General features: G+C 41.2%; 1 protein-coding gene across 3 annotated transcripts in view; it reads right to left on the reverse strand.

Annotated features, from left to right (window-relative positions):
* Positions 1-12,346: 12,346 nt before the first annotated feature.
* LNX2 (ligand of numb-protein X 2) overlaps positions 12,347-21,395 on the reverse strand; it is a 126,732-nt gene continuing 117,683 nt past the window's right edge. For all 3 annotated transcript variants that reach the window (XM_070749842.1, XM_070749841.1, XM_070749843.1), the window contains exons 7-10: positions 19,267-19,444; positions 18,644-18,875; positions 17,160-17,318; positions 12,347-13,572 (exon numbers count right to left, since the gene is read on the reverse strand). In XM_070749842.1, the coding sequence (XP_070605943.1) occupies positions 13,437-13,572; positions 17,160-17,318; positions 18,644-18,875; positions 19,267-19,444 (705 nt within the window). In that variant the 3' untranslated portion in view covers positions 12,347-13,436. The remainder of the gene's footprint in view (positions 13,573-17,159; positions 17,319-18,643; positions 18,876-19,266; positions 19,445-21,395) is intronic.

Consider the following 21,395-nt stretch of genomic DNA (forward strand, 5'->3'; position numbering starts at 1 on the left):
AGTTTGGCAAACCGCCCAGGAGGAGATCAATCATCTTTATCATCCCTGGATTCTGAACAAGAATTCATGACACATCCACACATGCGTAGAGTGATACATAGGAGACAACAACTGAAGGATTATTACAAGAGAAAATGAGGCCACCTGTGGTTGGGTGGGGCTCCAGTAATTAGGGCTGCTGCTATAAATAGCAGCGTGTGGGTTTGGCCATTGTGAAAGATCGCAGTTCTTCAGGAATCGTGTATTGCTGTTTTCTGGACTTTGTTGATTTTTCACGCCTTTGAAACCACAGCAGAGCAACGTGTGTGTGTGTATGTGTCTCACTTCGTTGGAAGAAGGGGTGTGAAATTTCTTCACAGCTGCTAGCTAAGTACTTAATGACTGCTTAAGGGAAATTGTACAGACTACCCGTTGTTGTTTTGGATGAGTGCTCTTTGCAATACAAAAAGAGTGCTTAGTTTATTTTGAATTTTGTGAACATTGTTTTGAATTTTCAAACATATGTGTGTCTGCAATTTGTACCCTTGAATTTTCGGGAGGCTCTTACCAGAGAGCCCGGCAGAACAATTCACTACCTCATCATTTATACTTTTATTTATTTCTATTGAATATATATTTATATTAGACATTACTATCTTTATGAAAAACTCTTGAAATATTGACCGAGGAAGATAAGATTCCTTCTATTAACTATTGTTGAGCCACTACATCTTAAAATCAGGACACGTTTTGGGTTTTGTAACATCTGCCCCACAGAAGGGGTTGTACTGCGTGAATTATTATCCCATTTGAAACACAGAACCTACCTCAAATGGCTTTAAAACCATATTGTAGTGAAATATGGAGTTTATTCCATTAACTACTGACTGAGTCAATTGGAGAAGTGCTGTTATTAATTTCAATGGAAAGCTAAAATGCAGTTCATTTTCTATAATTGCAGGCCCATGGCCTAAAGAGTTCGTAAAAGCTTTTAATCTGAGGCATTTTTAGAAGGGCATGGTCAGAATTTCATCTGGAATAATCAGAAGGCACATAATTATGAAAGCCTCCGTAAAACTCAAATGTAAAGAACTTCACTTACTATGATCTAAGTCTCCAGTCTTTCAAACCAGTGTCTTTATGTTCATCCACACACGTTTAAAAACAAGTGATTAGATCTGCAAACATTTTCATCATTATCATTTGGATTAAAGATTCATGTATTTGCATATTTTGTCATTTCTTTGGGCCTGTTACTCAGAATTCATGGCATCAAGAAGTATCAGCAAGGGAAGATTTTAAAATGTCAATATAGCAGCTATGATGGTGAGTTTGAAACACTGCTTCTTTTTCATGTGCAGCACACATTTTAAAAAACAGCGGAGATTTGATCTCATTATTGTAGATACTGTCTTCACTTTTTTTACCACACTCTGCTGAGACCTCTGCATGCAATTAGTGGTCCATCTATATCCAAGGAAGACCTTCATCCTCCCTGCTTTGACTGATGAACTTCTAGTACTTACTGTTGTCTCCTTTTGTCAGGAATAGAATAGAATAGAATTCTTTATTGGCAAAGTGTGATTGGACACACAAGGAATTTGTCTTTGGTGCATATGCTCTCAATATACATAAAAGAAAATATACATTTGTCAAGAATCATGAGGTACAACACTTAATGATTGTCATAAGGGTCAAATAAGCAACGAGGAAGCAATCCATATTAATAAAAATCTTAATGAAACAAGCAACAAGTTACAGTCATATAGTCCTAAGTGGGAGGAAATGGATGATAGGAATGATGAGAAAAAACTAGTAGTAATAGTAGTGCAGACTTAGTAAATAGTTTGACAGGGTCGAGGGAATTATTTGTTTAGCAGAGTGATGATGTTTGGGGAAAAAACGTTTTTGTGTCTAGTTGTCTTGTTGTGCAGTGTTGTGTAGCAACATTTTGAGGGTAGGAGTTAAAACTGTTTATGTCCGGGATGCGAGGGGCCAGTAAATATTTTCCCCGCCCTCTTTTTGACTCGTGCAGTATACAGGTCCTCAGTGGAAGGCAGGTTGGCAGTAATTGTTTTTTCTGCAGTTCTGATTCTCCTCTGAAGTCTGTGTCGGTCTTGTTGGGTTGCAGAACCAAACCAGACAATTATAGAGGTGCAGATGACAGACTCAATGATTCCTCTGTGGAACTGTATCAGCAGCTCCTTGGGCAGTTTGAGCTTCCTGAGTTGGCGCAGAAAGAACATTCTTTGTTGTGCTTTTTGATGAAGTTTTTGATGTTGGGTGATCATTTTAGGTCTTGAGAAATGATAGTGATAACATAGAAATTTGAAGGTCTCTACTGTTGATACTGTGTTATCTATTATTGTGAGAGTTGGCAGGATGGGAGGGTTTCTCCTAAACTCTACCACATGTCTACGGTTTTGAGTGTGTTCAGTTCTAGATTGTTCCAGTTGCACCAGATATAACATAACATAATCCTTGTTGTTGCCTAGTAGTAGGGAGAAAAGCAAGAGTTTCTGTTCTTTTTTCTCTTGCATCTATTTATAAACTTAGGAAATGTTGTGGTTGGCTCTGGCCCAGCTTTTGCCCCAAGGAATGTGTAGGTGGATGCAGGGGAAACATCAGCATGTTATAGGCCTGTTTTATTGCCGATAGAGGCAGGTAGTGCAGTTTCCTTGGACGAAGAAGAAGGTGGGGGTGACTTGGAAGAGGGGGGTTTGGCACACAGCCCAGGAAGTCAATCTCCATTATCTTTGGTCGATTCGGATGCGGAAGTCTTGGACCCATGCAGGCGCAGAATTATGCGTAGAAGAGACCAATTGAGGACATATTACAGGAGGCCACCTGTATTTGGGTGGGGCTCTAGTAATTAGTATCAGCAGCGTGTTGGTTTGGCCGTTATGGAAGATTATCTGATCGCAGTTCTTCAGGACGGTGCCTTGCTGTTTCCAGACTTTATTGATTTTTCACGCCTTTGAAACCAAAGCAGTGCAAAGTGTGTGTGTCACACTTCGTTGGAAGGAGGGCTGTGATGTTCCTTCACAGCTGCTAGATAAGTACTTAGGGACTGATTAAGGGAAATGTACAGCCTACAAGGTTGTTTTGGGACGAGTGCTCTTTGCAATACAAAAAGGGTGCTTTGTTTCTTTTGAATTTTGTGATAAAGGACATTGTTTTGAATTTTCAAATGTGTGTGTGTCTGAAATTTGTACCCTTGAATTTTCGGGAGGCTCATACCAGAGAGCCCAGCAGAACAGGAAAGGTAGCTAAACAAATAGCAGTGTCAAGTAAAAGCAATGTGCTTGGTCTGTTTGGTCTACAAGTCTTGTTAGTTGACCATAAATCTGCTAAACCTTAAACTAATATTTCCCCCCTACTTTCAGTAATCATGTGACAAACATATCCTTGAAATTTTTGTCTGCCATGTGTCCATAATGTTGGCTTCATCTTGTCCAGTAGCCCTTGAGTGAGATAGACTTAACTCATCATTAAGTGGGAAGTGATATTGTCCTCCTTATCCCAATATTCTCCAAGGCCAGCCCAGCATCATAACCCAGGATCTTGGAAGGAATATGGAGTACTGCAGTGACCTGAAATTTAGACAATAGAGGCAGCTAGGAACTGACAATGAGGGTAGCAGTGTTCACACCTGTTTCATTTTCTGTTGATAGGTAGGCAGTGTTTCAACTTAGCAGTGGGGAAAGACAAATATATCTTAAATTTGATTTGATTCTAAACATTATCTTTCCAATCTATGGATCACAATCTGTGGAGAATTTTTTCATATGCTGCTTCAATGTCCTAGGTATGCAAAATACATTTAGCTGATGACAGTAGAAACATCAAAAATATAAATCAATGTAAATATATAAATATAAATATATAAATATGAAGGGATTGGATACTGTAGCCTAGAGGATAATTCTCTGTCTTACAAGGCAAAGGTTGTAGGTTCAAGTCCCAGTGGGTATGGCTAGCTGATGAGGCCAAAATAAGGCCGAAATAAATCTATCCTAGTCTCCCTTAATTTTCAAATTCAGCAAAAAAACATGTGACAAATATAAATATATATATATAAATATAAATTAATCTGTATAGTGTGGAGGACAGAAGGGAAAGTGGGGACATGATCAAAACATTTAAATATGTTAAAGGGTTAAATAAGGTTCAGGAGGGAAGTGTTTTTGATAGGAAAGTGAACACAAGAACAAGGGGGCACAATCTGAGGTTAGTTGGGGGAAAGATCAGAAGCAACGTGAGAAAATATTCTTTTACTGAAAGAGTAGTAGATGGTTGGAACAAACTTCCAGCAGATGTGGTTGGGAAATCCACAGTAACTGAATTTAAACATGCCTGCGATAAACATATATGCATCCTAAGATAAAATACAGGAAATAGCATAAAGGCAGACTAGAAGGACCACGAGGTCTTTTTCTGCTGTCAATCTTCCGTGTTTTTATAGTACTGTATGTTGAATGCATGTGATGTATACTAAAAACCTGCACTCTTGCCTTCTACTGAAATCAAGTGCACAAAGTAATGCACAAAACATCCATAAGCTTCACATCCCTTAAATTGTGCCGAATAATCTCCGTTCCAAATCCCACAACGTCTTAACAGGCATGTGCTTTGATTAAAAGCTGTACAACTTTCAGAACTGAGTGTCTAAGTTGGTAAATCAAGGAGCTTACTTTTAAATCAGTTCTGGATTCCTCCCCCCCCCCCAGTAAAGAGATGTATTTAATTTAGCTCTTAACATAATGCGTATTAATGTAATGCTATCTGGATCCTTCTATAGTTAAATCGGCACCATTGATGCACAAGGGAGGGATTCAGCAAACTGGGAATAATCCTGAGATTTGCAACAAAGTGTGCCCATGTCCATGTGTGTGTGTGTATAAAGAGGATGATTAAAACTTAAGAAGTCTAACTATTTCCCCTTCCCCCTGCCCAAATGTATATGCAGTGGTACCTCTACCTAAGAATGCCTCTACTTAAGAACTTTTTTAAGATAAGAACCGGGTGTTCAAGATTTTTTTTGCCTCTTCTCAAGACCCATTTTCCACTTACAAACTTGAGCCTTCGAAACTGTAACTGGAAAAGGCAGGGAGAAGCCTTTGTGGGGCCTCTCTAGGAACCTCCTGGGAGAAAACAGAGCTGGAAAAGGTGGGGAGAAGCCTCCGTGGGGCCTCACTAGGAATCTCCTGGGAGAAAACAGGGCTGGAAAAGGCGGGGAGAAGCTTCCATGGGGCCTCTCTAGGAATCTCCTGGGAGGAAACAGGGCCTCCAACCTCCCTGTGGTTTCCCCAATCGCACACATTATTTGCTTTTGCATTGATTCCTATGGGAAAAATTGCTTCTTGTTACAAACTTTTCTACTTACCTGGTCATGGAATGAACTAAGTTCCTAAGTAGAGGTACCACGGTATATATATATATATGTTTTTGTAGATTTTCATGGGTACAGGTATGTAGGTCTTGGTATATTTGGGTTTCTACCCATGTAATAATAATAATAATAATAATAATAATAATAATAATAATAATAATAATAATAATATTTGTATGCCGCCCCTCTCCGCAGGAAGAAACCCGAATGAAATTGTCAATCAGTGTTGTTTCTAAGTGGACGGTTTGATTTCACAGAAGTTTGATTTACTTGGAGTTATATTGTGTTTAAGTGTTTGCTGAATTTGAAAATTAAGGCAGACTAGGATAGATCTATTTAGGCCTTGTTCTGGCCCCATCAGCTAGCCATATCCTCACTGGTCTCCCTTAATTTTGAAATTCAGCAAAAACATGTGACACATACAGAATATAGTTTGTCGGCTATGAATAAATTAATTAACTGCCTTGGAAATGGCCCTGGGTTGGTGCGAGAGGCAAAAGGAAGCATTAACCTCCTCCCATATTTGGGTGTACCAGGGTGATTCGACAGAAAAACACACACACACATACATTCATGATTATACCGTGTTTCCCCGAAAGTAAGACAATGTCTTACTTTCTTTTTATCCCCAAAAGCCCCACTATGTCTTACTTTCGGGGTATGTCTTATAGTGGAAAAAAAATTGTCAAATTTTTTGTTTTAACCATAAAATTAACATTTATTAACAACCTGAACAGTATTGTATTCACCACAAAACAGCAGATGATACCCCAGTATGCCAGTGTGTATGTTTTACTGATGTATGATTAATACTGTGTGCATTACCGTATTTTAAGCAGGAGGCGGCAGTGACAAGTGCAGGGGACGGCGCGGTGACGTATGGAGAGGGGGACGGCGCGGTGACATATGGAGAGGGGGGCGGCGCGGAAGTGGGCAGGAGGCGGCGCTCATTAAGATGAGAGGGAGGTGGCAGACGCGGCGACGTATGGAGAGGGGGACGGTGCGGACGTGGGCAGGAGGCGGCGCGCAGCTAGATGAGAGGGAGGCGGCAATACCCCCGTGTTTCCCCGAAAGTAAGACATATGTCTTACTTTCGGGGTACGGCTTATATTAGCCGACCCCCCTGAAACCCCCGATATGTCTTACAATCGGGGAAACAGGGTATTAAAGAACTGAGATACACTTGAAGGTTCAAGTAGACTTAGCTCACCAGTGAGAAGAACATTACAAAAGACCATACACCGCTGCAAAAGGAAAACTCATTTTTATTTTTCTCTCATCCTTCAGTTAATACCACAGCACTGGAATTCACTGTATGGTATAGTTTAAGACAGAAGGCACTAAAGAACCAACCCAATGATATACATGAGAAGAATAAGGAAATATGTAAAAAAATAAAATAAAATAGGGCAAGGATAAGAGAATCCACCTGGTACCAGCTTCCATGGTAATTGATAGTACAAAATCCTAGCACAAAGTCTATGGTACTCTTTGCCACTACACAAAATAATGGTTTTTGCCTGAGCATTCGGTGCAATGGCCTAATTTCAAATGGCAGGTGCTAAATACAGGAAAATTATGTTCCTCATCAGCCTTTGAGGTCACTTGCAATAAAATGCAAAGCTTTGTTTACAAGGTTAAAGCCGAAAAATTATATCCCACCAGGGAAAATAGTTGCTTATTATTGTACAAACATTAAGGCTTAACCTTCAATCTTTCTATCTTGAATGTGTCCATAATGATGGTACAACACTGACTTCATCATGCCAGCTGTCAGTTTTACAGTGATATCCTCTTATCCACAGCCATATTTCTCTCTTCATAATCCTGACTGCTGTGGCTACTGGGCCCTGAAGTGTATCCCATTTTCAAGGGATTTGACAATAGGATTCTTTGCGAAGGTGGGGCATTTTATTACAGGAAATATGGAAGGCTACACCCATGGTAGCAATGACCTACTAGAAGTGAAAAGTTTTGCAACGGCAGTCCCTCTTCCTACGTATCACATCAATTGCTTTTGAAACAGAGAATTCCAAAAGCAACATGCAACATAGCATTAGTTAGAAAAAAAAATTCATGAAGATACAACATTCCCTATGGCAGTGTTTCCCAACCTTGGCAACGTGAAGATATCTGGACACTGTTCTCTGGGCTCTCTGATAGGAGCCTCCCGAAAATTCAAGGATACAAATTTCAGACGCACACACGTTTGAAAATTTCAAAACAATGTTCTTTATCACAAAAGCCAAAATGAACTAAGCACTCTTTTTGTATTGCAAAGAGCACTCTTCCCAAAACAGCCCTGTAGTCTGTACAATGTCCCTTAAGCCGTCGTTAAGTACTTAGCCAGCAGCTGTGGAGAAACCTCACACCCCTTCTTCTTCCAACGAAGGGAGACACACACACATGCTGCTCTGCTTTGGTTTCAAAGGCGTGAAAAAGCAACCAAGTCCAGCACACAAGATTCCTGACGAAACTGCAACAGATATTCTTCCACAATGGCCAAACCCACATGCCACTATTTATAGCAGCAGCCCTAATTACTGGAGCCCCACCCAAACACAGGTGGCCTCCCTTATTTCCTGTAATATGTTCTTACTTGGTCTCTTCTACGCATAATTCTGCGCATGCGTGGATCCAAAATGTCATCATCTGAATCAAGGGAAGATAAGGGAGATTGACTGCCTTGGCTGTGTGCCAAGCCCTCCCCTGCCGAGTCACTCCCACCTTCTTCTTCGTCCAAGGAAACTAAACCCTGATCTGATTCTGTTGGCAATAACACAGGCCTGTGACATGTTGAAGTTTCCCCTGCATCTACCTCCCCATTCCCTGGGGCAGGAGCTGGGCCAGAGCCAACCACAACAAACTTCAACTCCCAGAATTCCCCAGCCAGCGAATGCTGGCTGGGGAATTCTGGGAGTTGAAGTCCAAATAGCTTCAAGTTGCCAAGGTTGGGAAACACTGCCCTACGGAACCCCAAGAAGTTCTTTGGACTTTGGCCCGTTTACAAATGTGAATTTTCACTGTGGTTCTGACTGGGCTGAATAAATCCCCATCCTTGATGGATATTATTAAACACAGTAATAATGTATGGATATACAGTCTGAAAGCGTAAGATTTTGCATTGCACAGGACAGAAGTAAAATCATATTTGTTGTGTTGGTTTTTTTAAAAAAAATCAAAGTCTTACTGCTTTCTTTAGAGCAAAGAACTCAAAAAGACATGCCATATTATTTCATACATGGGAGTTGAAGGGAGACAGGAAAAACGCATGCCCATATTAGATAGATGTAAGAGTAAAATACATTCTCAGATAAGTAATACTAGCATTATAATACACAGATCATTCTAAACGTACTCAACCATTATGAATTAAACTAGTTTCAAGTTGGCCAAATGACTTTTGCAGAGGAAATCTCGATTCATTTGAAAGCCAACGTTGAGTGCTTTACAAAATGATGTCCATATTGTTCAACTACCTACGTACAGTAGAGGTTTGTCTTAGAATGTAAGTGTGAATCTGTGTATAAAACAAACTAGCTGTCCTCAGCTCAGAGAAGGTAAATAATTAAGGAAACGACTCCGTAAACAACATAGGTTGTTTTCAGCATTTTAGGTAAAGGCAACTGGGCTTTTATCAGGAGACAAAACAACAAGGGGAAAATACCATTATTTCTCCCAATTATGGGTGTCAGGTTCCTTCTCCCCATTAAACTTCCTGAAATCACAACACAGCACACCTAGTAATACTTTTTCCCCTTTTCTAAATTATTTCTCAGTTTTTGCATATAAGACACACAAGAAAAGCTACAATTAGCTGCAGTATAAAGTGTAAAAATGGTTTTTAGAAAAACATTTTTTTTTACATAGCAAAACATTCACTTTGGACAGCAATTATCAATGCAGGTTAATATTGCAGATCAAACTAATGTCAACCCCAATTAATTTTTGTTACCGTTGCCAGCACTGTTTTCATACCCACATTACAATTTATTGAAGGGTACAACCCCCTTTACACATGACATATTCAAAAAATAATCCAATTATTGCCGTTCATTATTATTTTAAAGTAGGCTTTGGTCCTACTCGGGAATACAGTCGGGATGGAAAGAAGTTCAAATACATTTTGTAGGGATTAGGAATATTGAGGTGCACATAAATTTTTGCTTTTTTGAAAGGGACTATGAAGTCTACAAAACATACAGCTTAATTATCTCAGTTTCTGCTATTAAATCTCCTTAGTGAAAGAGAGGACTGGCAAGACCTATTGCAACCTTTTCCAAGGACTGTAATAGGCAAATAAAGTTATTTATACTGCTCAAAAAAAGAAAGGGAACACTCAAACTACACAATATAACTCCAAGTAAATCAAACTGTCCACTTAGGAAGAAATACTGGTTGACAATCAATTTCACATGCTGTTGTGCACATTCAACTTTGTACGGAACAAAGTATTCAATGAGAATATCTCATTCATTCAGATCTAGGATGTGTTCTTTGAGTGTTCCTTTTATTTTTTTGAGCAGTGTATATAAATGGCAGATTTTCATTAAAGCCATTAAAGTAAGAATTTATATTGTATCTACTTTAACAATTGTATACACTTCATGAAGTGTCAATATACATTCCGTACCTTCACTTTCATTTATCTCTACTATCTTTGACTTTTAAAAAATCTGGATCTTATGGTAAAAGAAATATACAGTGATACCTTGTCTTACAAACTTAATTGGTTCCGGGACGAGGTTCTTAAGGTGAAAAGTTTGTAAGACGAAACAATGTTTTCCATAGGAATCAATGGAAAAGAGATGAATGCGTGCAAGCCCAAAATTCAACCCTTTTGCCAGCTGAAGCGCCCGTGTTTGCGCTGCTGGGATTTCCCTGAGGCTCCCCTCCATGGGAAACCCCACCTCTGAACTTCTGTGTTTTTGCGATGCTGCTGGGGAATCCCAGCATCGCAAAAACGAGTGCTTCGCTGGCAACGGAAGTCCGAAGGTGGGGTTTCCCATGGAGGGGAGCCTCAGGGGAATCCCAGCAGCGCAAAAACGGGTGCTTCGCTGGCAACGGAAGTCCGGACGTGGGGTTTCCCATGGAGGGGAGCCTCAGGGGAATCCCAGCAGCACAAAAACGGGTGCTTCGCTGGCAACAGAAGTCCGGAGGTGGGGTTTCCCATGGAGGGGAGCCTCAGGGGAATCCCAGCATCGCAAAAACGAGTGCTTCGCTGGCAACGGAAGTCCGGAGATGGGGTTTCCCATGGAGGGGAGCCTCAGGGGAATCCCAGCAGTGCAAAAACGGGTGCTTCGCTGGCAACGGAAGTCCGGAGGTGGGGCATCCCAGTGGCGGCGGTGGGTTTGTAAGGTGAAAATAGTTTGTAAGAAGAGGCAAAAAAATCTTAAACCCCGGGTTTGTATCTTGAAAAGTTTGTATGATGAGGCGTTTGTAAGACGAGGTATCACTGTATTTGGTTCAAAGCTCCCCAGTCTGATAAAGTTGACCATTGCTTTTTTGTTTTAAACATAAACCAGAACTGTTCTGGAATGGACGGTCCTATTATCAGATTGATTGAACAATAGTACTCAATTCATGGTCCTTAGTAGACCAAGGGGATCTTTTCTATTCTGGACCTAGCATTCTTCAGCATTGTTATAAATGACTTAGGCAAGCTATAGATTTGCAGATGACACGAAGCAGAGAGGAGAGATTGTTAATGCATTAGAAAACCAGCTCAAGGTTTAAAGGGCATTTATTTGTATATTGAGCCCTTTCAATGAAATTCACTTCAATGGTCAGAAATGTAAGGTTCTGTAATTAAGGACAACCCCCCCCCCCCAGATGCACAAGTATAATACCGGTGGTATTTGTTTTGAAAGTGGTTTTGGTGAGAAGGATCTGGGTGTCCTGGTAGACCACAGGTTAAGTAAGAGCCAATTGCCCAAAGAACCAATGCCACCTTAGGCTGCGTCAACAGAGATATAATCTTGAGATTATGGGAAGTGACTGTTATATCATGCACTGGCCTAATCAGATTACAACTAGAATAATATATCTGGGATCGGACTGCCACAGTACTGGAATTGGAAAGAAGGCAGCAAAGTACAAGAGATGATGAGGGGTTCGGCTATTAAGTTCTATTAAGAACAACGGGCAAGGACGGGGGATGTTTATCCTAAAGAAGATAAGGCTAAAGGGAGTGACAAAAGTTTACAATGCCAGAAGGGCTACTATATGGAAGTGGACGTATATTTATTCCTAGTAGTGCCAGAGGATCAAACAAGACCTTAAAGCAGGAAGCTTCCTAAAGAGAGATCCACATTAAAAATTAGGAATAATATCCTGACTATGACTTGATTCCTGGAGTTATGAGTGCTCCATCTCTAGCGCTTCTCAAACAATGGTTGATTATTCATTCTAGTTTAGCCTAAAAGACTCCAGGGTCTGCCCTGTTATTTTATGAATCTTGAAAGTTGGGGAATGGGTGAGCCAAGGTTTCTGTGGAAAGAAGCTCCACCTTGTCCAATGATGATGCAAAATACACAATGAAGACTTGATGGAGGGATAAATTATGCAAAACAGAAAATGCAGACATGATGGCAAGTTCTCATAATTTATTCAGATTACAGGATTTGGAATTATCACAAAAGATACCTGCCTATAAGCAAAGCACTGCTCTGCGTCTGACGCTGCTTTCATAGGTTGGTCATGCATCAGTGCATGCCTTAGATAATAATACTGATTGCAGTTTCAGCCTTGGGGCAACTATTTAGGCTACCAGGGGTTCTTGCAAGTTACTGTCATGCTTCTTATGAAACGTGGGCTTGCTGATTACACGTCGCCAGAGACAAATTGGTACATTATAATTACAATGCCATAAATGTTTGTTGGGAGATGGGTGACAATCATTTTCTCTTTCTTTTCTTTCTTTCCTTCCTTCCTTCTTTCCTTTCTTTCTGTCTTTCCTTCCTTCCTTCCTTTCTCTTTTCTTTGTCTGTCTTTCCTTCCTTCTTTCCTTTCTTTCTTTCTTTATGTCTTTTCTTTCTTTCTTTCTTTCTTCCTTTCTTTCTTTCTGTCCTTCTTTTCTTTCTTTCTTTCTTTCCTTTCTTTCTTTCTTTCTTTCTTTCCACCATGTCCTACTGCCCAATGCATTTGATAATAGAAAACCAACTGTAACCTTGGGACAATGGAACCTTCTTGTGGGTTAAGACTCTTCAAACTTAGCAACTTTTAAGACTTGTGGACCTCCGCTCCCAGAATTCTCCAGCCAGCTATGCTGAAGTCCACGAGTCTTCAAGTTGCCACGTTTGAAGACCTCTGATATGGAGCACGTGCTACATGGAATTACTTCCTTCAGCTTCGATGTGCCAGTCACAGCACAAAGAATTGCTCAGGCTCTCATATAAACAGAAGAATACTGAAATGTAGAGGGGTGGGTGGGAGAATATGTAGACCTTAATCTTGTTGTAACGCAGCAACATATTTTAACAACTGAAACAGAGGTTTTCAGGTGTGCCTTCCGTGAGCAAAGCTGAAAACCTAAATAGGAAGCACCTTACAGGATAGCTATCTCTTACGTAGAAGGCCTTATGTGTCATTTGCCACTAGCCTGCTGTTTTCAGGTTATACATTTGCATCAGTGCAGAGATAGGCCAAGCAGGTGGCTAACATGCCAGCATGTTGGCACCCAGGCTAGATGTAATCCTGACCCCACTACAATTGCTGAAATAGGCTGACCTCCTTAAGCCACCCAAGAAACGGATGTCTATGCACATGGATACTGCAATGACATAATGATGGGAAATAAAACAAAATAATAATAAACAAAACCTGATAGAAATGGCCACTTTAGGATGGGAAGAACAACACGGCACAGTTAGAAATCTTCCTTTCCCGCGCAGCCCCTGTTTACACACATTTGTCAAATATGAAGGTAGCAATTGTTTGGCCCAGCTTATTACCAGCTGCATTAGTAGAAAAGGGAAAAAAATCCACAGCTTTGCTTGAAAAAAGTCGAGCCAGCTATTTAAAAAAAAAAAAAGCTGCTTCAACCAATGTATATGTTCTTTGCACGCTATACAAGACTTCCTGGCCAGCAGATCACAGTTAATGTTACTTTATTTCTCTGTTCCTTTAACATAGGAACCAGCGCCGAATGGCTCATGCCCATGGTGGATAGTCCATTGACAGCAACAATCATATCACCACATCTAAGGAGAGAAACAATGAAGGTTAGTAAGTTGCACAGCTTCACCTACTGCAGGAAATGCCCTGAATTTGCACGACCGATCCTTAGACACCTCTGTGTAGATACAATCAGGCGGGGGTTCCTACTTACTGCCGCTATAGGTGTGATGCGCGCACATATCTAGATGACTGGTGTGCGCATGCGCACGTCCTGGTGAAATTGCGCTTCTGTGCATGTGCAGGAAGCAAAATGTTGCAAGAGGATGCGCTCGCGCACGACATTTCAGCGACGTTTTGCTTCCGTGCATATACAGAAGCAAAAAACCCGCCAAAATCTTTCTCACGCATCCTCTCGCGAGATTTTGCTTCCTGTGCATGCACAGAAGCAAAATCTCGCTGGGGCACACCCACCCGCTGGTCACCCGGAACTAGGCGCGCATCGCCATTTTTATTACCAGTGTGCAGTGTGCCCCATACCAGTAAGGAACCCAATATTGGGTACGATGGAAGACTTAACTTGACAGCATTTTAGTTGCAAAGGATGTGTTAAGTAGAGGTTCCTAAGTGGTGCCTCTACTTAAGAACGCCTCTACTTAAGAACTTTTCTAGATAAGAACCAGATGTTCAAGTTTGTTTTACCTCTACTTAAGAATAATTTTCTACTTAAGAACCCGAGCCCGGAAAAATTTCCCAGGAAATTTGAGAGCGGCGCAAAGACCTGGCCAGTTTCCTGCCACTCCCCCTTTACTCCCGGCCATCTGGGCTGCCAGAGGAGCCTTTTGGGGGCGCTTAAGGAGGCTTTGGCAGTCCAGAGCGAACAAAGCATTTTCCTTTCTCTGGAAGCTTGGACAGGGAATAAACCTCTGCTAGAACCTAGAGAAAAGAAACACTCCCTTCACTCTGGGCAGCACAGCAAAGGAAAGGCGCCAGCTACAAAGCGACCGAGCAAGAGGAGAGGGGAGCCCTTCAGCATGGGAAGGAAGAGGAAGCAGGTACTAGCAGCAGCAGCCAGTGTATGGGAGGCAGCCTCCTGCTGGGTATATTGGAGGCATGTGCTCCTCCTCGCTGCCTTAGAGTCCCTCTTTTTTTTTAAACCTTAAAGTTTTGGATTTTTTAAAATTCCCCTCACCTTCTTCCTTCGGCAGCGACTCTCCTCCTCCTCCTCCTCTTCTTCTTCCTCCTCCTCCTCCCACCACCCAGATTCTGAGCTTTTATTCTTTTCCTAATGGGTTTGCACGCATTATTTGCTTTTACATTGATTCCTATGGGAAAAATTGCTTCTACTTAAGAACGTTTCTACTTAAGAACCTGATCACTGAACGAATTAAGTTCTTAAGCAGAGGTACCACTGTACTTGCAAAAAAAACCCCAGTTGTTCCAAAGAAGAAAGCATTTTGTTTACATTAAATACAGCAAGTACAATCTCCCACTAATTATCTCGACCGCAGAAGAGTGGGCCTCTTTGAAGACGATGCTGATAATTCCAATTTTAAAAAAGTGACAATTGAATTGTAATGATTTGGAATGTTTAATTTCTACTGCCTGATTAATTGAGAACACTGCAGTTAATGGAACAATTTATAGTTAATTCAATAAACATCATAGCTGTGGAAAATATCTGGAAAGGCAGAAAAGTGAAAATGTTCAGTGTAGCATTTAAAATTGGGGGGGGGGGGAGTGATTTGGTGGGTAATGGATTCTTGGCTTGTGGCAGACATCCGAAGGATATCGAATTGGGAAAATAACCCACATCTTCCTGAGGAATCTGGAGTCAGAAATTCACCAGGCAAGGCTGCTATGAGAATTATACTAGGTATCTGTTAGTTAAAAGTACGGTGGTACCTCATCTTACGAACGCCTCTTCTAACGAACTTTTCAAGATACGAACCTGGTGTTTAAGATTTTTTTGTCTCTTCTTCCGAACTATTTTCACCTTACGAACCCAAGCAGCTGCTGCTGGGATGAAGGGGTTTCTTTTTTCCCCCTTTTTTGAAGAAAGAAAAGGGAGGGGCTGCTTGGAGTAGGAAACATTTTGCAGAGAACAACGTGCTTGCAAAGGAACTGAAAGGGTGTCTTTTTAAGAAAGAAAAGGGAGGAGGGAGGGGCAGCTTGGGGGAGGAAACATTTTGCAGAGAACAACTTGCTTGCAAAGGAACTGAAAGGGTGTCTTTTTAAGAAAGAAAAGGGAGGAGGGAGGGGCAGCTTGGGGGAGGAAAATTTTTGCAGAGAACAACGTGCTTGCAAAGGAACTGAAAGGGTGTCTTTTTAAGAAAGAAAAGGGAGGAGGGAGGGGCAGCTTGGGGGAGGAAACATTTTGCAGAGAACAACTTGCTTGCAAAGGAACTGAAAGGGTGTCTTTTTAAGAAAGTAAAGGGAGGAGGGAAGGGCAGCTTGGGGGAGGAAATTTTTTGCAGAGAACAACCTGCTTGCACAGGCACTGAAATGGTGTCTTTTGAAGAAAGAAAAGGGAGGGGCGCCCCCCTTGCCTTTCTTCCTTCCCACTCACCCTTTAGCCTAGCCTTGCTTCTTCCACCCGCCCCCTTTAGCTGCTCCTCCCTGCCCTCTGTTCGCCTCCCTTCTAAAGTTTGGGATTTTCCTGAAGGATTTGCACGCATTATTTGCTTTTACATTGATTCCTATGGGAAACATTGTTTCATCTTACGAACTTTTCACCTTACGAACCTCCTCCTGGAACCAATTAAGTTCGTATGATGAGGTACCACTGTATTTGCTAAAAGTTAAGACTCTAGCCTTGAGGCAGGGGCTATGAAGGTAAATGAGCCTAAGTCTGTCTTGGGTTATCTAGGAGGAATTTGATCCTGTTATTTCTCAGAAAGTGTATAGGATTTTCAGACTATTAAGCTTGGATCTCAAACCTTCCCAGAACATAACATGCAGTTAGCATTTGGTGATGGGAGTGAAGGCATGGTCCTGCCAATTTGGAAAGAGAATTGGTTCATTCCCTTCTTTAAAAAAAAAAAAAAAGCTATTGGGGAACTCAACTAGGTAGACAACTTCTGTCCTTCCCTTTCTACTGGAAAGCTGCAAAAAAGAGTCACATGACCACGGTCACATGACCATGGGACACAACAATTGGTTGTAAAGGCAACTAGGTTGCCAGCCCCCCAACTGTGATCATGTGACTGTAAGAAAGGACAGCAGTCATAACTCTGAGGATGGGTCATATGTCGCTTTTTAAAAGTCCATCACAACTCTGAAGGGCCATTAATGCCAGTTGTAAGGAGAAGATGAACTGTCAATCAGATTCCCTGCTCAGTGCATCAGGAACTGTACTTTACAAAGAGTTGCTTCTAACACACAAAGTACACGCATTTCATATTGTCTTGAGCGGTGTTTCTCAACCCTGACAACTTTAAGATGTGTGGACTTCAACGATTTGGGATGTTGATGTCCATACATCTTAACGCTACCAAGGTTAAGAAATGCTGGACTTGAGAATGAATCTGAAGTGTCAATTGTGAGCTCCGGTGACTTTATTATTATTATTATTATTATTATTATTATTATTATTATTATTATTAAATAGATTCCTTATCTTGTTAAAATTACAGATTAACACCCCACCCCACCCCAAAAAAAACACCCTTACTTGAGTCTTCCATCAAAATATGCTGGTGTTCCTATAACAATTGTTTTAATGAAGAAAGGCTGGTTTGTGTGATTTTCTTCGTAGCCACCAACAATGCTAAATCCCCAGCTGGCTAGATTGCTCCTTCTTAGCACAACGTCGTGGTAACTATGTAGGCAGCTGTGGAGGAAAAAAAAAGGGGGGGGGGAAATGGAATTGTAAAATATATTAAGCAAATCTGTTAGACCGCTAACAAATACCGTGTTTTTCAGAGTATAGGATGCACCTTTTTATCTCAAAAAAAGAGGGTGAAAACTTGGGTGTGTCTTATATACCGAATGTAGCCCCAGCCACCACCACCACCTTTTGGCCTCTGCCTCCCAGCAATTTACCTCCTTGCAGCATAGAGCGCAAAATCTGTTAAGCCAAGCAAGTGAGTATCAGCTTCCCAACCCTCAGCTGATTTGAGGCTGCAGGCAAGCTAAAATGAAAGTGAAACTAAAGCTGCAAGGAGGCAAATTGAAAAGGAGAGGCAAAGGCAGAATTTTATTTTCTTGTGCTAATCAGTTGCTGAATCTGGATGCAAGGAGGTAAGTCAATAATTATAAGTCAGTAACTTATAAATTATTAAGTCAATAACTATAAGTCAATAACTATAAATTATTAAGAGTCTGGAAGGAGTTGGGCGGCCTATAAGTAAAACAAACAAACAAATGAATGAATGAACGAACAAAAAATAAATGTCTGCAGAATGTTTAAATTATTAGCCTTATTTTTTAAAGATTGCTTTATTATCGTTCGAGGCAACTTCACAAAATGAAGAAGCTTTTTAAAATACAGGGTTCCCTCAATTTTCGCAGGGATGTGTTCCGAGAATGCCCGTGAAAGTCGAATTTCCGCGAGGTAGAGATGCAGAAGTAAATACACTATTTTTGGCTATGAACAGTATCACAAGCCTTCCCTTAACACTTTAAACCCGTAAATTACAATTTCCCATTCCCTTAGCAACCATTTAGATTATTACTCACTATGTTTATTTATTAAAGTTTATTAAAAACATATTTATTAAAGGCGGACGAAAGTTTGGCGATGACATATGATGTCATCAGGCGGGAAAAACTGTGGTACAGTATAGGGAAAAAACTGCAAAGTATTTTTAATTAATATTGGAACACACTGTAAATGCTTGATCTGAAGAGGCCCAGTGGTATTGTATCTTCTTTTAAATACCAGAGAATAATGTATACTTGCAGAAAGCCACATCAAGCCGCACAGCTCTCTACAAGTATAGTCTGAAATGTAACAGTGTCCTGTTAAGAATTAAGGTAAAGCAGCTGAGTTAAATCCTGACTTAGTTATGTTTGGAATAGATCTATTAAAAATAATTGGGGGGGGGGGGAGTGAGTGTGATTACATTTAAGAAAACTTTCTGGCATTAATATACTGCCATAATATACATTTCTCCATTTACGCCACAGTAAAGAAGATGATGAAATCAGTCTTACCTTGGAAGTCCTAACCACATGACCCAAGACGGCGACCAGCTAGCATCATATTCATTCTCACTGATGGTGCTCGGCTGCTCATCATTTGCCTCGGGCTGCTCTTCTGCAATCTGGACTTCTAGAGCCTTCAGAGCAACGACCGAGGAAGCAGCGCTGGCTTTGAGCATAGCCACGGCCTCGCTGTGACTCAGATTGGTCAGATCAATGCCATTGATATTCATCAACACGTCACCTGGGTAAAACAAGAGGTCCCGTTGAGGGGCTAATCAATTGCAGATGAGTACCACTAAGCTGCTATTGTCTGTGCTTTATCTAGCAACAGGATGTCTCTTATGTACAGATGCAGAGGACATGTGGCAGCTTGCATCATGGTTGACAGAACTATAATGTCTGTTATTTCTGTGCTTCAATGTCAGCATTTTTCAATCAGCCTGGTAGGCTAAAAGGGGAAGCCGGTCCATCCGTCCGTCCGTCCACCCACCCCACCCCATCCATCCATCCATCCATCCACCCAACCCTCCACCCACCCACCCACCCATCCACCCACCCACCCCATCCATCCTCCACCCACCCACCCACCTACCCATCCATCCATCCGGCTCAATACTGCCTTCTGCCTTTACCTCTTTTGATCCTGCCATCTCTTGCCAAACAGCCGTGAGGTTGTACACTTGTAACAAATATTGGCAATTCCCCACTTTTGCTGCCTCGCCCTCCTGCTACTGTCATGCCAAGGGACTCGTGGGGCTCCTTCTTCACTGTGATATGCTTCTCTTGGCAAGTCACACATTGTGAGAGGTCCTACAAAGAAAAGAACAAGAGTTTAGGCACGCATTTAACTTGGGTTACGTCTGAAGGAAGGAAGCCAAATTATCTGCACATACAAGATCCCAATGAGGAACAAATAGTCATGTAGACTTTGCCAGCATCCATTAACTGTAGCTCAACAATTTTTAGATCTGTATATATAAAAGCCAAAAACCTCTCGCTCATCACGAAATCTCCAGAACTGTAAAGCCTACAAACTTGAAACTTGGCACGTACGTTCCTCTTGGCTTCTAGGTGCTTGCTAAGAAAGGATTTTTTGAAATGGCCATCAGATCATTAGTATTTATATTAATATACTCTGATGCTAAGGAGTTAGACATTCTACTCCCCCTCCCCACCTGAAAAGAACTCTGCTCCAACTGCTAGTTACCTTATATTAACACGCTCTGATGCTACTCCTTTGCTAAACTGGGTGTGGGTGTGCCCAGTGTGTGACTCATCTGGCAAGTGGGTTGGGAGTTTTTAGACATTCTACTCCCCCTACCACCTGAAAAGAACTCTTTTCCAACTGCTAGTTGCCTTATAGTAACATGCTGATACTACCCCTTTGCTAAACTGTACCCGTATGTGACTCGTCCGGCCTGTGGGCTGCGAGTTTAGACATTCTACTCCCCTTTCCTACCTGAAAAGAACTCTGTTCCAACTGCCAGCTGCCTTATAGTAACACACTCTGATACTATCCCTTCGCTAAACTGGACATGGGCGTGCCCAGCGTGTGACTCATCCGGCTTGCAGGCTGGGAGTTTAGACCCCACTTGAAAAGAACTCTGTTCCAACTGCCAGTTGCCTTATGCAAGGACTTACACATTCTACATAAAACTTCAAGCTTTAAGTGTCATTGTATCAAGCCCAATTGTAACTACTCATTAATTTTCAAACTTTAATTGTCAATTTATCAAGCCCAATCACAAAGTTTCAAAGTGAAGCACGGGTATCCAGCTACTAGTATTGACACATGCCTACAAAACTAAGACTACCTTTTAAAATATATTTCACAGATTTCATACCTAAAGGAATGCATTAAGGATAATAGTTTTTAAAACTGCATATATTAGACTTGTTCACAATATAACTGTTATTAGAGAAAATTAAGCATATCAACGCAAGTGAATTTCCTTAAAAAAACATTTTACAAGTGAACCAATGTCACAGTCATACTGACAGATGTTTCGTTTAAAAAGCCTCTTACAGTCATTTAAAAGACAATCATCCCCCACCCCACCCCCAAAGATTCAGGAAATTAAGTGCCCCTCCACAAACCTTCTTACAAATACACAATATTTGTGTTCTCCATAATCAACCTCTATGATCTAAAATTAGTCCCGTCCCCTCCCCATTTGGATTGTATAACAATACAATATATCTGCTGCACGAATCCCAGCGACCAGTTAGGTCCCACAGAGTTGGCCTTCTCCAGGTCCCGTCGACTAAACAATGTCGTTTGGCGGGACCCAGGGGAAGAGCCTTCTCTGTGGCGGCCCCAACCCTCTGGAACCAACTCGCCCCAGATATCAGAGTTGCCCCCACCCTCCTTGCCTTTCGTAAGCTCCTTAAAACCCACCTCTGTCGTCAGACATGGGGGAATTGAGATATTCCCTTCCCCCTAGGCTTATAAAATGTATGCATGGTATGTCCGTCTGTATGATTGGTTTCTTAAACTGGGGTTTTTTTACATTACTTTTAATATTAGATTTGTTCATATTGTCTTTTTACTGTTGTTAGCCACCCCGAGTCTACGGAGAGGGGTGCCATACAAATCTAATAAATAAATAAATAAATAAATAAATAAATAAATAAATAAATAAATAAATAAATAAATAAATAAATAAATAAATAAATAAATAAATAAATAAATAAATAAATAATCAATCCAATTTGGAGGGGGGGGGAGATGGGTGTGAATTTGGAGATGGTGCTTAGGCTC

Source organism: Erythrolamprus reginae, chromosome 4, assembly GCF_031021105.1.
Source record: "Erythrolamprus reginae isolate rEryReg1 chromosome 4, rEryReg1.hap1, whole genome shotgun sequence".
Taxonomy (NCBI): Eukaryota; Metazoa; Chordata; class Lepidosauria; order Squamata; family Dipsadidae; genus Erythrolamprus; species Erythrolamprus reginae.